We start from the raw sequence: 19,964 nt of genomic DNA on the forward strand, positions 1-19,964 counted from the left end.
CACCATGTGCCTGGAAAAGCCATAAGCACTCAACACTAGCCTGTGAAAGCAGCCACAGGCACTGTACCCTGCAGAGCCACAGGGGCAGAGCTTCTGAAGGCCGTGGGAACCCACCCCTGTGTCAGTGTGCCCTGGATGCAAGACATGTAGTCAAAGGAGATTTTGGAGCTTAAGATTTAATGACTGCCTGGTCAGGTTTCAGACTTGCATGGAGCCTATGGCCCCTTTGTTTTGGCCAGTTTCTTCTATTTGGAACAGAATATTTACCCAATGCCTGTGCTCCCATTGTATCTTGGAAGTAACCAACTTGCTTTTGGTTTTACAGGCTCATAGGCAGAAGGGACTACCCTTGTCTCAGATGATACTTTGGACTTGGAATTTTGGGTTAATGCTGGAAGGAGTTAAGACTTTGGGGAACTATTGGGAAGGCATGATTGGTTTTGAAATGTGAAAAGGGGATTTGGGAGGGTCTTGGGTGGATTGATATGGTTTATTGCTGTGTGCTCACCCAAATCTCATCTCGAATTATAATTGCCACATGTCAAGGGAGGCACCTAGTGGGAGGTGCTTGGAACATGGGGGCCATTTCTCTTATGCTATTTGCATTATAGTGAGCAAGTTCTCACAAGATCTCATGGTTTAAAAAGTGTCAGTTTCCCCTGCATGCTTTTTTTCCTGCCACCTTGTGAAGAAGGTGCTTGCTTCTCCTTCATCTTCTGCCATGATTGTAAGTTTCCTGAGGGCTCCCCTGCCATGCAGAACTGTGAGTCCATTAAAATTACCCAGTCTCAGGTATTTATTTATAGCAGTGTGAAAATGGACTAATACAGTATGTAAAGGAACAGCAAGAAGGCCACTGTGGCTGGAGCAGAGCACGTGAGGTGGAAAATAGTCAGGGATAAAGTCAGAAAGTTAGCCTGGCCAGGTCATATGAAGCCTGATAGGCCATTGTGGTAACTTCAGCTTTTACTCTGAATAACATGGAAACTATAGAAGAGGTATGAAATGATTTAGGTTTTAAATGATTCCTCTGGTGGCTATATAGATTAGATGTGGGATGCAGAAGTAGATCCAGAGAGACCAATTTAGGAACCAATTACAGTAGTCCAGGAGAGGGAAAAAAGGAGCTTAGAATGTAGCAAGTGGTAATGGCAGAGATGATAAGAATGGCCAAATTCAAGATGTTGTTTAGAACATTGAATAGCTATGAATGGACTGGATGCGGTATGTGTGTGAGAAAAAAAGTGGACTCCCAAGGTTTGTGATTGAATATTAGGAAGAATAGAATTGCTGTGAATTGAGATGTGGAAGAATGTAGAGGTAGCAGGTTTTGAGGGGCAGGGAAACTCAAGAGTCTGGCTTTGGTCATGTTAATTTTGAGATGCCTGTTTACGTCCAAAAGACATAGTAGGTTAGTATCTGGAGTTCAGAAAGAGGTCTGGCCTGAAAATATGCAGTAGTTGTCAGCATATAAATTTGAAGTTGTGGAAGTGGATGAGATTGTCAAGGATGAGACTATAGTTAGAAAACAGAAGTGTTAAGCCAGGAGCGATGGCTCATGCCTGTAGTCCCAGCACTTTTGGAGGCCGAGGCAGGTGGATCACTTGAGGTCAGAAGTTTGAGACAAGCTTGGCCAACATGATGAAACCCCATTTATTAAAAATATAAAAATTAGCCAGATGTGGTGGCAGGAACCTGTAGTCTCAGCTACCTGGGAGGCTGAGGCAGGAGAATCGCTTGAACCTGGGAGGCAGAGGTTGCAGTGAGCCCAGATTACACCACTGCACTCCAGCCTTGGGTGACAGAGAGAGACACCATCTTAAGAAGTAATAGATTGAATGTGTGCTCACTTCAGCAGCGCATAAACTGGAATTGGAATAATACTGAGAAGATGAGCATGGCTCCTGTGCAAGGATGACATGCAAATTTGTGAAGTGTTCCATATTTCTCCAGAAGAGACTGGGGACCTATATTCAACATCCTTAAAGAAAAAAAAGTCTTCAACCAAGAATTTCATATCTAGTCAAACTAAGCTTCCTAAGTGAAGAAGAAATAAGATCCTTTTTAGATAAACAAATGTTGAGGGAGTCTGCCTTACAAGAGGTCTTGAAGGGAGTACTAAATATTGAATGGAAAGATCACTACCACCTAATATAAAAACACACTTAAATACACAGACCAGTAACACTATAAAGCAACCACACAAACAAGCCAGCATAGTAACCAGCTAACAACACAATAACACAATCAGATCCACACATATCAGTGCTAACCTTGAATGTAAACAGGCTTAATGCCCCACGTAAAAGGTATAGAGTGGCACACTGGATTTAAAAAAACAGTGGTATGTGGTCTTCAAGAGACCCCTCTCACATGTAATGACACCCATAGGCTCAAAATAAAGGGGTGGAGAAAAATCTACCAAGTAAATGGAAATCAGAAAGAAGCCGGGTTGCCATCCTGATTTCAGACAAAGCAGACTCTAAACCAACAAAGATTAGAAAGACAAAGAAGGGCATTACACAATGGTAAAGGGTTCAATTCAACAAGAAGACCTAACTATGGTAAATATATATGCAACCAACACAGAAGCACCCAGATTCATAAAACAACTTCTTAGAAACCTACAAAGAGACATAGACTCCCACACAATAATAGTGGGAGACTTCAACACTTCACTGTCAGTATTAGACAGATCATCAAGGCAGAAAAGTAACAGAGATATTCCGGACCTGAAGTCAACATTGGACCAAATGTATCTGACAGACTGCTGCAGAACTCTCCACCCAAAACAACAGAATGTATATTGCTCTCATTGCCACATGTCACGTACTCTAAATTGGGCCACATAATTGGACATAAAACAATCCTCAGCAAATGCAGAAGAACCAAAATCATACCAAACACACTGTTGGACCACAGTGCAATAAAAATAGAAGTCAGAATTTAAAAAATAGCTTAAACCAGTCAATTACATGGATATTAAAAACATGCTCCTGAATGACTTTTGGGTAAATAGTGAAATTAAGACAGAAACCAAGAAGTTCTATGAAAGTAATGGGAATAAAGATATAACATGCCAGAATCTCTGGGACACAGCTAAGGCAGTGTTAAGACGGAAATTTATAGTGCTAAATGCCCACATCAAAAAGTCAGAAAGATCTCAAACTAATAACCTAACATCACAACTGAAAGAACTAGAGAAGGAAAAACAAATCAACCCCAAATCTAGCAGAAGATAAGAATAATCAAAATCGGAGATGAACTGAAGGAAATCGAAACACAAAATACCATTCAAAAGATCAACAATTCCAGGAATTGGCTTTTTGAAAAAATTAATAAGATAGGTACGTTGCTAACTAAGCTAATAGAAAATCCAAATAAACCCAATTAGAAATTACCAAGGGGATGTTAATCACTGACTCTACAGAAATAAAAAAAATAATCAGAAACTACTACGACCACCTCTATGCACACAGACTACAAAACCTACAAGGGATGGATAAATTCCTGGACATATACCCCCTCCTAAGACTGAACCAGGAAGAAATTGATTTCCCTAACAGACTAATACGAGCTCCGAAACTGAGTCAGTAATAAATAGCCTACCAACCGAAAAACCCAGGATCTGAGGGATTCATAGCTGAATTCCACCAGATGCACAAAGAAGAGCTGGTACCATTCCTACTGAAACTATTCCAAAAAACTGAGGAGGAGGGACTCCTCCCCAACTGATTTTTTGAGGCCAGCATTATCCTGATACCAAAACCTGGCAGACACACACACAAAGAAAACTTTAGCCCAGTATCCTCTATGAATATCAATGCAAAAATCCTTGACAAAATACTGGCAAACCAAATCCAGTAGCACATTAAAAAGCTAGTTCACAGTGATCAAGTAGGCTTAATTCCCGGGATGCAAGTTTTGTTCAACATACGAAAATTAAATGTGATTTATCACATAAGGAGAACTGAAGACAAAAAACATGATTATTTCGATAGATGTAGAAAAGGTTTTTGATAAAATTCAACATTCTTTCATGTTAAAAACTCTCAATAAACTAGGTGTTGAAGGAACATACCTCAGAATAATAAGAGCCATCTTTGACAGACTCACAGCCAACATCATACTGAATGGGCAAAAGCTGGAAGCATTCCCCCTGAAAACTGACACAAGGCAAGGATGCCCTGTCTTGCCACTCCTATTCAGCATATTATTGGAAGTGCTGACCAGAGCAATCAGGAAAGAGGAATAAAGGGCATCTAAATAGGAAGAGAGGAAGTAAAACTATCACTGTTTGTACATGACATGTTTCTATATCTAGATAACCCTATGTCTCGGCCCAAAAGCTCCTAGATCTGATAAACAGCTTCAGTAAAGTTTCAGGATACAAAAATCAGTGTACAAGAAATGACTAGCATTTCTATACACCAACAACAGCTAAGCTGAGAACCAATTCAGGAAGACAGTTCCATTCCCAACTGCCACAAAAAGAATAAAATACCTAGGAATACAGCTGTCCAGGGGGGTGGAAGATCTCTACAATGAGAATTACAAAACATTGCTCAAATAAATCAGAGAAGACACAAACACATGGGAAAAACATCCTATGTTGATGGATAGGAAGAATCAGTATCATTAAAATGGCCATACTGCCCAAAGTAATTTACAGATTCTATGCTATTCCTATCAAACTACCAATAACATTGTTCACAGAACTAGAGAAACCTATTTTAAAAGTCATATGGAACCAAAATAAGAGCCTGTGTAGCCAAGGCAATCGTAAAAAAAAAAAAAAAAGCTTTGAGGTATCATGTTACCTGACTTCAAACTATACTACAGGGATACAGTAATCAAAACAGCATAGTAGTGGTACAAAAACAGGCACATTGACCAATGGAACACAATAGGGAATCCAGATACAAGACCACACACCTACAACTGTCTGATCTTTGACAAACCTGACAAAAACAAGCAGTGGGGAAAGGATTCCATTAATAAATGGTGCTGGCAGAATTGGCTAGCCATATGCAGAAAATTGAAACTGGATCATATACAGAAATAAACTCAAGATGGATTAAAGACTTAAATGTAAAACTTAAAACTCTAAAAACCCTGGAAGACAATCTAGGCAATACCATTCTGGACATAGGAATGGGCAGTGATTTCATGACAAAGACATCAAAAGCAATCATAACAGAGTAAATAGACAACCTACAGAATAGGAGAAAATATTTGCAAACTGTGCTTCTGAGAAAGATCTGAATATCCAACATCTGTAAGGAACTTAAATTTACAAGAGAAAAACAGCTCCATCAGAAAGTGGGTAAAGGACATGAGCACTTTTCAAAAGAAGACACACATGTGGCAACAAACATGATAAAAAGCTCAATATCACTGATCATTAGAGAAATGCAAATAAAAACCGCAGCGTGACACCATCTCACACCAGTCAGAATGGCTATTATTAAAAAGTCAAAAAAAAAAAACAAAACATGCTGGTGAGGTTGCAGTGAAAAGGGAACACTTACACACTGTTGATGGGAGTGTAAATTAGTTCAACCATTGTGGAAAGCAGTACTGTGATTCCTCAAAGAGCTAAAAACAGAACTGCCTTTCGACCCAGCAATCCCATTACTGGCCATGTACCTAGAGGAGTATAAATCATTCTGTGTTAAGGGCATATGCATGCAAATGTTCATTGCAGCATTATTCACAAATAGCAAAGATGTAGAATCAACCCAAATGCCCATGAGTGACAGATTGGATTAAGAAAATGTGGTACATACACACCATGGAATACTGTGCAGCCATAAAAAAGAATGAAATGATGTAATTTGCAGGAACATGGGTGGAGCTGGCATTCACAAAGCAACTTCTTTATGGAGGCCATTCTTTAAGGAGGCCATTATCCTTAGCAAACTAATGCAGGAATAGAAAACCAGATACTGCATGTTCTCACTTATAAGTGGGAGCTAAATGATGAGAACTCATGAACCCAAAGAATGGAAAAACAGACACTGGGGACTTCTTCATGGTGGAAGGTGGGAGGAGAGAGAGGACCAGAAAAAATAACTATCGGGTACTAGGCTTAGTACCTGGATGATGAAATAATCTGTACAACAAAGCCCTGTGACATGAGTTTAGCACAAGTACTCCCAAACCTACAATGAAAGTTAAAAAAAATTAAAGATTGAATGCTGGAATGCTCTGTTAAAAGTAGAGTGGAAATACAAGAGTGAATGTGGTGTATAATGGAAGGCAAAAGAAAAAAAATATTTCAAGGAGGAAGAAGGAATGATTACCAAGATCAGATACTGCTGATAAAGCAAGTCTGATAAAGATTTGAAAAGAGACCACTGAATTTAGCAGTGTGACCTTGACTAAAGTAGTCAGGACATGAATGGCTCAAGAAATCAGCATATTTGAATAGTATGTAATGTTGTTTCTTTTGCTCTATCCTTCTTACCTCAAAATTAATGTTTAAAAAGCACTAATTATTAGAACATTTCTAGGAGATTGAAATTAATTTTTCACATTTATGGATGTAATTTTTTTCCTTAGCAGTTATCAAGCATTGCTTTTATTTTTCTCTGTAGCAACTGAGCTGTAATGCTTTTTCATTTGTATGTTAATTCCTATAAAGACTAAAGACCTAGAATTTTTATAGTTGAAAGGGACTATATTTAGGCCCACTTGAATTTTATTGTCATTTATCTGTTATGCCTGAAATTTTATTATTTACTCTTATTTGCATATGAATTGTTTAGTAAATTATCAATTTTTTTAAAAAAAACAGAAATATGTTGGTGAAGTCTTTAACATCGTCAGTCAACAATCAACAGCCAGGCCAGGATGCATTATTGCATTAGATCCCATTACCAAACTTGTAAGTATTAATTTTGGGGGGGAGGTATATTAAAAAAAAGTTTATGAAAGCATTTTGCGTAAAATCTGTATATTAATGTAATTTGAAAATTTGCTATATATTTACAGGTAAAGTAGCTTCAGTAATTAACTCATCACATAATAGATAACATACTATTGTATATTTTACTTCCTAGACTTCAAACTAGAAAACAAATTACCCTCATTACTATATTCACAACCAAATAAATTTTCAAAATTTGACTCAAACATATTACAAATATTAATATTATCATATTACCATTAGCTTTAATAAAGTGGTGTTAGGTTCCTCATCCGTGGTTATTGAAAATCACTGAAAAGAAAACTAGGTTCCCATTTGTGGCTAAATAAAAAACATTGGTGGATATTATTTCTTACTTATAAAGACTCATTGTAATGAAAGCAAATCATCTTGACCTAAATTTTTATATTCATCTGTTTAATCTAATGGAGGTGCCATGCACTTATGTTCTGCTGAACTTTTGACTTATTCTGCCTTTAAATATCTCATTATGAAGTTTTATTTTTCTGGCTATTTAGCATTAGGTAAATAACACATAGGTCAACTTACGTTGATATTTATTTATATTCAGCATGGCAGAAAAACCCAACTGCTTCATGTTTTTCAAGAAGACTTCATTTTGAATAACCTTGAGAAGAAAAGCCTTGGCAAAGACAGCATTTTATCTAATGCAGGTAAGGAAGAATTATTTATGGAATGAGAAATACTATGTACAGTACGTTAGGCAGTTAATAAAGATGAATTGGTAAAATGCTTTACATAGTCTATTTGAAGTAAAAATTGTTTGGGGTAGGTTTGTTTATTGAATATTTATCATAAATATGAGTATCTTTTTATTCTTAACCAGGTAATAAATATGAACAAAATTAAAGGGGCATCTTGGTTGTATGTTTTTTAAACTGCATAATAGAAATGCTTTATTATTAACATGTGAGAGCTTTTTGCATGGAATGGGTCCTACCCATCCATTTGGATATTATGGACCTCCTGCCTTTTGAAAATTTATAATTTAAAGAAGTAGCTTAAAACTTCAAGCTAGAAGGTCCTTAATTTAAAAATTAATTGTCTTAATTAATGTTTTTATAATAAAACAGTTTTTAAAATGTTAAACTCCTCTCATCAACATTAATTATTACTTTACATGAAGGCACACTGAGTAAAATAAAGCTAAAATCTCTTGGTCATCACTTGAGATTACAGAGCCAAACCAAACTCAAAAATGGCATTCTTGAATATCACAATCTTAAAAATCAATTATACAGTATGTGCCTGTTGCACAAAGAAGTTATCAAGATTCATATCTTCTCCATTTGTTCAGACTTTTTTCTTCTCTTTTACATCATGTCTTTCTGCCACCTTTTCCATTTTTCTTCTTTTATGAGAAGTACTCCTTAGAGTTCTGCACTTTTATGTTGACATCTAATTTCTTACCATTGCTTTTAGTCTTCTATCAGTTTTCCCTGAGTTAATGAGCTGTGCAAATACACTTTATTTATGTCTTTTTTAAAACTCTGAACATGTTGGAAGTATGCTAAAAATGGGGATTAAAGATATCAGGTGTAAGAGATAAGATTATTTATTGTATAAACAAAACTATCCTTTCTTTTCATATTAAAATATTAATGAACATGTTAATATTGTTAACAATTTAAGTCTCTTTAAAACTTTTAAAAGAAGTTACTCTCCTTTGCATAAGGTTGAGTTTTTCTATGTTCTTCTTGTATTCTAGCATTTTCTTTTTTCGGATTCTTCAATTTTTAATGTATTTTTATTCTCTTTAAGGCTAAGATTTTTCTTAAAATATTAAGGAAATTTTTACTTTTACCCAAAAACTATTATGTTCATTATTAGAGTTTCCTAGAAAATACCTAAGGAGTTATGGTTTCATTTCTTTTGCTCTATTATGAAGAAGAAAAATGTTTTACAAATATTTTCATTATTAGAGCATTTTTTGTTGTTAGTGAAATTATCAAAACTAGGATTGATTTCATTTCTTTTTTCTTTTGTTATAATCTTTATCCTTTTCTTTTAATTTCTGTATTTTGGATGCCTAACTTAGAATACATTACCAAAGTTACCTTTTCATTTAGTCTCTCAATACAAGATGATTTAAAACATTTATGGTTACCTTTTTTTATTTTTTTCCTATGCAAATTTATAAAAGGGCAAAGTCTTTGTGCTCTAATAATACCTGCTTTCTCATGTTTTACATGTTCTATGATTTATTTTGTTTTTATAATGTAATTTTCGTTTACCTAATTGTGCACATAGTGAATAATGGATTATAATGAAGAAAACTTGGATTAAAATCTATTGTTAAAAAGGTTTTTCAGGCAGTAATAAATCATTGATTTTTCTGATGTATTTTAAAAAGATATGTTTATTTTGAGCAACTCGTGTACTGTTTATGCAATTTGGACGAAGACAAATTTTCTTGAATGATATGTTTTATAATGAAAACTTATAGTTTGGCCATTGGATAAATATCATGAAGTCATCCATATAGAACTTATTCATTTGAAAAATGTTTGGCACCACCATTTCATCATGATATGTTGAGTTGAAGTGTATATTACGTAGTTCCTATCTGTTTTGAAATTTCCTACTTCTTATGGTTTAATCTTTGTGAACAATTTGATGATGATGAATGTAAACCTATCAATTCAAACATGAAATAGCATACATATTACTGTAAAAATTTTAAGTTAATACAAATTCATGTGGTAAAGGATTTGAATATATAATACCACTTGTGTTTGAAGCCTTAGGTAAAAGTTTTTAATTTTCTTTTTTTAAAGTCCAATTATTTTAACTTGGCATATTTAGCAAGTTGTCTCTTTTACACATAGTAACAGTGAAAAATATCATTAATACCAACAGGCAGCTTACCTAATGGATTTTCTGAGAAGTTCTACCTAATTGTAATAGAATGCACTCAAGACAACCGTTCACTGTTACACATGTGGAATTTACATCTAAAGTCAGTTCCTGTCTCATTAGGTGAGTCTTTTGTGTGTGTGCTTGTGTAACTTTAATAGGTGTAAGTTAACAAATTACACAAAGTTAGATAATTTGGGACATATTTCTTAAAGCCATTCTCATTAAATGTTGATAACTGTAGATTATTCAATTAATTCAAAAAGCTTTTCTTATTTTCTTTCTGTGAAGAATCATATTAATGTGTTTACTATTGTATCTTTTACAAGGCAGTTTTGGATTGTAAAATGTAGCAATTGCAATATTTATAGGGTTCCCCTGCCTCAGTTTTTGGTTCTTATGTTTTGTAGATGAAAAAGTAGATACAAAATTATCCGAAGCAGTTTGGCCCCCAGAAGAACTTTATTCTTCTTCTCCAGAGAAGATCCTATCTCCTTTTTCACAAAAGTATCAGACTTGCAGAGCAAATCTCCAGAGTACCAGCAAGTTGACTCTGTTTTCAGAAATGGTTTATAGCCAAGAATTGCATTTACCAGAAGGAGTTGAGATAATAAGTATTAAGCCATCAGCAGGTTTGTAAATTTTATGAAAAGAGACTAATTTTCTAACACATGAGTATTTACCAGGTATTTAAAAATAGGTGCTGCAACTACCTCTTAAATCCACACAGAACTAGAAATGGAAATAATATATTCAAGTACCCTAAATTGAAGACTTACAGTTCTCATTATGTTTTCAGATTACTCTGACATTTATCAGCCAGTTCTAGTCTTAAATATTGATTTCTAAAACAAATTTTCTTTGTCTTTTTGGGAAGACAAAGGGACAGTTTCTAGAGCGGAGATGGTAACTAAGTTGTACCTTATTTGCAAACTTTGATGGTATTGGCAATAGCTGCCTGGAGCCATGATTCTGATTGTGTGGTTTCTGCTATATGTTTGTTATCCTTATTCTAGAGCAGTGTTTTTCAAAGTGTCCCCAGGCTAGCAGCATCAGTGTCCCGGAAACTTGTTAGAAATGGGCCACTCCATTTCTTGGGCCACCCAGGGTTGCTGAATCTCAAACTCTGGGATGGGGCCCAGTGGCCTGGTCTTACAGACCTTTAAAGTGATTCTTATGCATGCAAAAGGTCAAGAACCACTGTTGTGGAGTATCAAGAATACTAATCAACAATAAAAATCAAGGCTCCTGTTTTAGGAAACTAATAGTGCATGATTACTTTAAGTCTAAGCAAATGTTAAGTTGTAGTTAGGAATCTTGTCAGCATTTGTTATGGCAAATATACCTCAATCATGAAGGGCCCTGTAAAGTGACCATTCAGTACTTAAGTAAACATAGGCCATTCACATTTATATTGAAAAATGTGAAAGAGAAGGAGCCAGTGAGTGTTGACAAATTAAAAAAAAAATGCATTGATAGCTTTAAAATTAGATTTATAATGTATAAAACTAGCAAAGAGCTGTGAAACAAATTCTGGATTAACTAGAATTCAAGTTTTTAAATTCTGCCTATTCCTAAGTTGTTTGATTTAGGCCCAAGATGTTTAACCTTCAAGAATTGAAGTAAATTATCTCAGAGTTCCCTTTCAACTCTAGGTTTTGGTGATACTTTCTTTTTATATACCTTTCTGATGTCATTAAAAGCCTCTTTCTTACTATTCTTGCTGCCCCTTCTTAACTTAAATAAATATAGGCTGTCATGTTCTTAACAGTAGTTAATACAAAAGACTAAAATCGTAAGTACATAAAAAGAGAAGTATTTAACCAAATTTGACATTGTGTTAATGGATTATTTTTATTTTAGGACATCTGAGTTCATCTTCTATATATCCTGCATGCAGTGCTCCTTATTTATTGGCAACTTCATGTTCAGATGAGAAAGTAAGATTCTGGAGATGCAGAGTAACAGATGGAGAATCTGTCACATCAAAGAATGGAAAAATTGATCTTGCATACATTTGGGAAGAATGGCCATTACTTATTGAAGATGGACTTCAGAGCAATAGTAGTATAACTGTACCTGGTAGGCCTGTAGAAGTTAGCTGTGCACATACAAATCGTTTAGCAGTAGCTTATAAGCAGCCTGCATCTAATAGTAGATCTTCCCAGGACTTTGTGATGCATGTAAGTATTTTTGAATGTGAGTCAACAGGAGGTTCATGTTGGGTCCTTGAACAGACAATTCATTTAGATGAGTTAAGCACAGTATTGGATTCTGGCATTAGTGTTGATAGCAATTTAGTGGCCTATAATAAACAAGAGATGTATTTATCTAGTAAAGAGAATATCACATCAAACACAAAGCATTTAGTTCACTTAGATTGGATGTCTAGAGAAGATGGTTCTCATATCCTGACTGTAGGAATTGGATCAAAACTTTTTATGTATGGACCCCTGGCTGGCAAGGTACAAGACCAAACTGGTAAGGAAACCCTGGCATTTCCTCTCTGGGAGAGTGCCAAAGTTGTGCCCCTTTCTAAATTTGTACTATTACGAAGTGTGGACCTGGTTTCTTCTGTAGATGGCTCCCCACCTTTTCCTGTTTCTTTATCGTGGGTCCGGGATGGCATCCTTGTGGTAGGAATGGACTGTGAAATGCATGTGTATTCCCAATGGCAGCCATCTTCTAAACAAGAACCTGTTATAACAGATTCGTACAGTGGGAGCACTCCATCTATAACAAGTTTAATAAAACAGAGTAACTCCAGTTCTGGGTTACATCCTCCAAAGAAAACTCTGACTCGATCCATGACCAGTCTTGCACAGAAAATCTGTGGAAAGAAGACTGCATTGGATCCTTCAGTGGATATGGAAGATTCAGGTCTTTTTGAAGCAGCTCATGTACTTTCCCCGACTCTACCTCAGTATCATCCCTTGCAGCTTTTGGAACTCATGGATCTTGGTAAAGTTCGGAGAGCCAAGGCCATCTTGTCCCATCTTGTTAAGTGCATTGCTGGGGAAGTTGTGGCTCTGAATGAAGCTGAATCTAATCATGAACGCCGCCTTAGGTCTCTCACAATCAGTGCTAGTGGAAGCACTACCAGAGACCCCCAGGCATTCAATAAGGCTGAAAATACAGATTACACAGAAATAGATTCTGTTCCTCCACTTCCTTTATATGCCTTACTTGCAGCAGATGATGATAGCTGTTACTCATCTTTGGAGAAATCTAGTAATGAGAGTACCTTAAGTAAATCAAACCAATTATCAAAAGAAAGTTATGATGAGCTTTTTCAGACTCAACTTCTAATGACTGATACTGATATGTTAGAGACAGATGAAGAAAATACAAAGCCTAGAGTTATTGACCTTTCACAATACAGCCCGACTTACTTTGGACCTGAGCATGCTCAGGTTCTTTCTGGCCACTTACTTCATTCTAGTTTACCAGGACTCAGCCGGATGGAGCAGATGTCTTTGATGGCCTTAGCAGATACAATTGCAACTACAAGCACTGATATTGGAGAAAGCCGAGACAGAAGCCAAGGTAAAACTAAACTCCATACTGATAACATTTTTACTTATTTTCACAGAAAATGATTTTAAATAATTTTTATTAAAATGATGCCATTGGCTAGGCATAGGGGCTTATGCCTATAAATTCAGCTCTTTGGGAGGCTGAGGCAGGAGGATCACTTGAACCCAGGAGTTTAAGACCAGCCTGGGCAACATAGTTGAGACCCCCATCTCTATGAAAACAAAAAAAAATTAGCCAGATAGGTTGCCTCATGCCTATAGTCCTAGCTACTCAGGAGGCTGAGGTGGGATGATGCTTGAGCCCAGGAGGTTGATGTGGCAGTGAATTGATTGTGCCACTGCACTACAGCCTAGACAATAGAGCAAGATCCTGTCTCTTAAAAAAAAAAATACCATGAAGGTTTTTTTTGGAAACATCTTTGCTACCTTCACAACAGTTTTAACTTTTTTTCCCCCCCGAGACTATCATAAACAGCAAACTCTTAATATGCACTATTTATCCTGTAAATCATAGTACTATGAGCAAGTGCACAAAGACTCGTTATGCCGGTCATTTTTACTAATTGTCTGCTTATTAGTATAAAAAATCCAACTGAATCTTTCTGAGTTTAGCAAAATTTAACAGATTCTTATTAAACAATTATTTTAGGTACCTAAAAATAGAAGGTGACTTCTGGGTTTTTTTCCCTCATTTTGTAATAATCCACTATTAACAATTATAATTTGGTTTTTAAAACATTGAATTTTTTTAAAATTAGCATTAGTGTATGCTCCTACCTAGAAAAGCATAATGTAATTAGGTCTTTTCCTCACCCAGAGAGCATTTAAAAAAAAAATACTGCTGAGTTATGAACAGTTTCCCATAAAATCTCAAGTAAGTTCTGAAATGAACAAATTGAGCCTTGTGGACCATATATATGTCAGTATCCCTTTGAACGAAACTAGAAAGGAAAATATAGGGTAAATTTAATATAATAACAAAATTTAAATTTAAGAAAAATTAAGTTGGTTATGAATCTTGACGCTTTTAGAGATATTACTAGTAGATACTATTTTTGATGTGAATATGTTATAGGTGTTTTATGTTTTTAGTTTTTGCTTCAAGGAAAAAATATCAGGCCCTCCTACCATAGAACTATTTCTTCCAGTGTTAACAGCAGATTATTGGGGTAGATGTATGATTCGAACAAACTGTATTGATTAAAGATAATACTGTACATGTGCCACAGAAAAGATTAAACTGTTCAAAAATCAGTCACATTTTAATTTAAATAAGATTTCAGTCAGAAGAGGTCAGTTTATAAAGAGTATCAGATTCTCTTTATTCTCTTCTTTATTATTTTTCCAATTCTTTATACTATTTTTTCTGTAATGTAAAATTGTGTAGAAAAAGATAAATATTATAAAATATTTTAGACTGATAACTTTTTTTTTGATCAGGTTAAGAATGTTATATGCCTATATTTGGTGTTCTTTTGCTTACAATTTTTTTTTAATACATTGCTTCCCCTTTCTCCCATTGCAGGTGGAGAAACTCTTGATGAATGTGGGTTAAAATTTCTTTTGGCTGTTCGACTCCATACCTTTCTTACAACTTCCCTTCCAGCCTATCGAGCTCAACTCCTTCACCAAGGTGATTTTGATAGTAATCTATTAAAGGGAAATAAAGCGAGTAGAAAATGAGAGACTTGGGAGTTTTTAAACTTGTTTTTACCCAAAAATGATAATGATGACAAATTTAACACATTTTAAGTTTCCTTTATTTGTTAAAATGTTTATTTCCTCATAATCTTCTTTGCTTAAAACGTTGGAATTTTTAATGGTAGGCAAAAGGAGTTAATGAAGAAACAGATACTGGGGATATTCTGTGTTATCTTTTTAAATGCATGATATGTTCAAGGCAAATTAGTATTGTTTCATTTTCTTTAATTTCTTCTTTAGATTGTCTTTCTCCTTTTTTTTTTGACATTTATCTAAATTCGGTTTTCCCACCAAACTTTGAATAACATTTTTGTTATAATACATTCTCAAATTTTAAATGTTTCACAGAGTACAGAATATTGAAAGTGTAAATTTACCCACACTTAAAACTACTGATAATATATGTATTTCAGATATTAGTTTAGTATATTTCATGTATTCTATAGTGCTTTATTTCAGATACTGTTAGTTCTCTTACTTTGAACTATCTTAGACTTTGAACTGTCTTAGCATAACTTAATAGATTCTTATTAAACGATTATTGTAGGTACCAGAAAATAACATTGTCTCAGAGAGTTCAAAGTAAGAGAAATCTCAGTTAAGTTCACTTAAACAAAACAGCATGTTTTTTGGCTCATCTCCCGGGAAGTTCAAGAAATAGAGCTGGCTTTCAGCATTATTGGAACTATAGGTTTAAAAAGTGTTATTGAGACTTTGCAGTTTAGCCTTTTAGCCTCTGCTCCTTGGTCTCAGTCTCTTGCTCGTACCTTTTGTCTCTGTCTCTTTGTTTCTCTTTCTATTATCTTTTTCTCATTTTGCATATAGCTTTGAAAAAAGTAAAGTTGAAAATTCTAAATCAAATTCTTTTCTTTTTTTTTTTTTTCTTTTTGAGATAGAGTCTTGCTCTGTCACCCAGGCTGGAGTACAGTGGTGTGATTTCCACACACTGCAACGTCCATTTCCTGGGTTCAAGTGATTCTCCTGCCTCAGCCTCCCAAATACCTGGGACTACAGGCACACACCACCACGCCCAGCTAATTTTTGTATTTTTAGTAGAGATGGGGTTTCACCATATTGGCCAGGCTAGTCTTGAACTCCTGACCTCAAGCAATCCACCTGCCTCGGCCTCCCAAAGTGTTGGGCATTACAGGCATGAGCCACCTTGCCAGGCCAAATTCTCTTTAAAATTTTTAAATTGTAAGTTAGCCCATTAAAATTGTATGTATTTATAGGGTACAAAGTAATGTTGTGATATATGTACACAAAGTGGAATGATTAAGTCAAACTAAACATATCCATCACCTCAGATATGTAACATATTTGTGGTAAGAATATTTGAAATGTACTGTCTTAGCAATATTGAAATATACAATACACTATTATTAAAGGTAGCTACCATGCTGTGCAGTAGATATCAAAAATGTATTCCTCCTAACTGAAACTTTGTACCCTTTGACCAATGTCTCCCTTCTCATGCTGTCTCCAGCCTTGGGCAAATACCATTTATTCTCTGTTTCTTTGATTTCAATTGTATTCAGTTCCACAGATAAGTGAGATCATGCAATATTTGTCTATGACTGGCTTATTTCACTTACTGTAATGTTCTCCAGGTTCATCCATGTTGTTGCAAATGGCAAGATTTCGTTTTTTAAGGCTGACTGGTACTCCAGTGTATATACAGGCATACTCCTTTTTATTGTGTTCTGCTAGTTTGCATTTTGCAAATACAGCAGTTTTTACAAATTGAAGCTTTGTGGCAGCCCTTTGTTGAGCAAGTCTGTCAGCACCATTTTTCCAACAGCATATGTTCACTTCATGTCTCTGTGTCTCATTTTGGTAATTCTCACAATATTTCAGACTTTTTCTGTCATCTGTGATCAGTGATCTTTGTTGCTATTATAATGGTTTTGGAGTGCCATGAACTCCGCCTATGTAGGACAATGAATTTAATCAATAAATGTTGTGTGTACTGTGGCTACAACACTGATCAGCCATTCCCCTGTATTTCTCCCTCTGCTCAGACCTCCCTATTCACTGAGACATAACAATATAGAAATTAGGACAGTTTAACAACCCTATAATGTCTTCTAAGTGTTCAAGTGAAAGGAAGAGCTGCATATCTCTCGCTTTAAATCAAAAGCTAGAAAAATGACTAAGCTTAGTAAGGAAGGCATGTCGAAAGCCGAGATAGGCTGAAAGCTAAGCCTCTTGTGCCAAACAGTTTACCAAATTGTAAATGCAAAGGACAAGGTCCAAAGGAAACTAAATGTTCTCCATTGAACACATAAATGATAAGAAAGCAAAGTAGCCTTATTGCTTATGTGGAGAAAGTTTGAGTGGTCTAAATGGATCGAACTAGCCACAAGATTCTCTTATGCCAAAACCTAATCCAGAACAAGGCTGTAACTCGTCTTAATTTCATGAAAGCTGAGAGAAGTGAGGAAGCTGCACAATTAAAGTTTGAAGCTAGCAGAGGTTGGTCCATGAGGTTTAAGGAAAGAAGCCTTCTCCGTAAATTACAAGTAGAAGGTGAAGCTAGGTCTTCTGGATAACATGCTGAAGCTTCTATGTCATTCAGCACTTGCTTCAGCATGTTTTCCAGAAGATCTAGCTAAGATAATGGATGAAGGTGGCTACACAAAAGGACAGATTTTTAAAGTACATGGAACAGCCTTCTGTTGGAAGAAGATGCCATCTAGGACTTTCATAGTTAGAGAGAAGTCAGTGCCTGGCTTCAGAGGACAGACTGACTCTTGTTAGGGGCTAATGCAGCTGGTAACTAAGTTGAAGCCAATGTCCATTTACCATTCTGAAAATCCTAGAGTGTTTAAGAATTATGTGAAACCTATTCTGCCTGTGCTCTACACATGGAACAACAAAGCCCAATGGCAGCACCTCTGTTTATAGCATAATTTACTGAATATTTTCAGCCCACTATCGAGACCTTCTGTTGAGAAAAAAGATTTCCTTTCAGAATATTGCTGTTATTGACAGTGACCTGTTCACGCAAGAGCTCTGATGCAGATGTACAAGGAGATTAATATAGTTTTTATGCCTGCTAACACAACATTCATTTTGCAGTCCATGAATCAAGGAATGCTTCCAACTTTTAAGTCTTATCATTTAAGAAATACATTTCATAAGGCTATAGCTGCTATTAGATAATGATTCCTCTGATGGATCTGGACAAAGTAAATTGAAAACCGCTGGAAAGGCTTCACCATTCTAGATGCCATTGGGGACATGCGTAATTCATGGGAGGAGGTCAAAATATCAACATTAACAAGAGTTTGGAAGAAGTTGATTCTAGTCTTCACAGATGACTTTGAGAGGTTCGAGACTTCAGTAGAGGAAGTAATTGCAGATATGGTAGAAATAGCAAGGGAACTAGAATTAAAAGTAGAACCTGAAGATGTGACTGAATTGCTGCAATCTCAGGGTAAAACTTCAGCAGAGCCAGGCACGATGGCTCATGCCTGTAATCTCAACACTTTGGAATATTGAGGTGGGAGGATCGCTTGAGGCCAGGAGTTTAGGATCAGCCTGGGCAACATAGACCCCATCTCTGAAAAAAATTTAGGTAGGTTTAGTGATACGTGCCTGTAGTCCTAGCTATTCAGGGAGCTGAATAGGAATATCACTTGAGTCCAGGAGGTCAAGACTGCAACGAGCTATGATCACACCACTGCACTCCAGCCTGGGCAACAGGAGGAGACCCTGTCTCAAAAAAAAAAAAAAAAACTTCAGCAGATGAGGAGTTGCTTCTTAAAGGATGAGCAATGAATGTGGTTTCTTAAGGTGGACTCTATTCCTGGTGAAGATGCAGTGAACATGGTTGAAATGACAACAAAGGATTTAGAATAGTCTGTAAACTTAGTTGATAGAACACTGGCAGGGTTTGAGAGGACTGACTCCAATTTTGAAAGTTCTAAATTCTATCAAATAGAATTACATGGTATAGAGAAATCTTACATAAAAGGAAGAGTCTATCTATGTGGCACACTTCATTGTTGCCTTATTTTAAGAAATTGCTACAGCCATCCCAGCTTTCAGTAACCTCTACCCTGATCAGTCAGCAGCCGGTAACATCAAGGCAAGATTCTCCATCAGCAAAAATTATGACTTGCTTAAGGCTCAGATGATAGTTATGTTTTAGCAATGATGTATTTTTTAATTAAGGTATGTACACTCATTTTAGACATAATGCTATTGCACAGTTAATAGACCACAGTATGATGTAACCATAACTTGTATATGCACTGGGAAACAAAAAATTGTGTTACTCATTTTATTGCAGTGTTTGCTTTATTGTGGTGGTCTGAAATCGAACCCATGGTATCTCCAAGATCTGCCTATGTATACGACATTTTCTTTATTAATTTATTGATGGATACTTAGGTTGATTTGATAACTAAACTATTATGAATAAAAGTGCACTTAACATTGGAGTGCAGCTATCTCTTCAACATACTGATTTCACATCCTTTGACTATATACACGTAAGTGGGATTGGTGGATCGTGGTAATTTTGTTTTTAAATTTTTTCTTTTGTATTTTTTTATTTAAAATTTTTTTTCTTTTCTTCTCTTTTAATAAAACATTGTCCCAGAATATTTTTAGATATTTGAGGAACCTTCATACCCTCTTCCATAATGGCTGTACTAATTTACGTTCCCACTAGCAGTGTATGAGGCTCCCCTTTTCGCCACTTCTTTATGAAAACTGTTTGTTTTTTTCTCTTTCTGATAATAGACATTCTAGCAGGTGTGAGTTGTTATCTCATTATGGCTTTAATTTGCATTTTCCTGATGATTATAGATATCAAGCACTTTTTTCATTTATCTGTTGGACATTCATATGTCTTCATTTGAGAAATATCTGTTCAGTTCATTTGTCCCTCTGGTTCCCCCCCCACCAAG

The 19,964-nt window shown here is 35.7% G+C and overlaps 1 protein-coding gene, 1 long non-coding RNA gene and 1 other non-coding gene across 13 annotated transcripts in view; all 3 read left to right on the forward strand.

The window, feature by feature from the left end:
• Positions 1-19,964, forward strand: part of DMXL1 (Dmx like 1) — a 196,632-nt gene that overhangs the window by 73,767 nt on the left and 102,901 nt on the right. For all 11 annotated transcript variants that reach the window (XM_054555852.2, XM_054555854.2, XM_054555853.2 and 8 more), the window contains 6 exons: positions 6,800-6,889; positions 7,503-7,605; positions 9,812-9,931; positions 10,219-10,440; positions 11,672-13,354; positions 14,870-14,977. In XM_054555852.2, coding sequence (XP_054411827.1) covers positions 6,800-6,889; positions 7,503-7,605; positions 9,812-9,931; positions 10,219-10,440; positions 11,672-13,354; positions 14,870-14,977 — 2,326 coding nt within the window. The remainder of the gene's footprint in view (positions 1-6,799; positions 6,890-7,502; positions 7,606-9,811; positions 9,932-10,218; positions 10,441-11,671; positions 13,355-14,869; positions 14,978-19,964) is intronic.
• Positions 1,843-1,949, forward strand: LOC112133534 (U6 spliceosomal RNA). Its single transcript, XR_002915181.1, has one exon. It is a non-coding gene; the product is annotated as a U6 spliceosomal RNA (small nuclear RNA).
• On the forward strand, positions 15,927-18,789 carry LOC129059512 (uncharacterized). Its single transcript, XR_008525462.1, has 2 exons — positions 15,927-17,574; positions 17,651-18,789. It is a non-coding gene; the product is annotated as an uncharacterized LOC129059512 (long non-coding RNA).

Source organism: Pongo abelii, chromosome 4 (genome assembly GCF_028885655.2).
Source record: "Pongo abelii isolate AG06213 chromosome 4, NHGRI_mPonAbe1-v2.0_pri, whole genome shotgun sequence".
Taxonomy (NCBI): Eukaryota; Metazoa; Chordata; class Mammalia; order Primates; family Hominidae; genus Pongo; species Pongo abelii.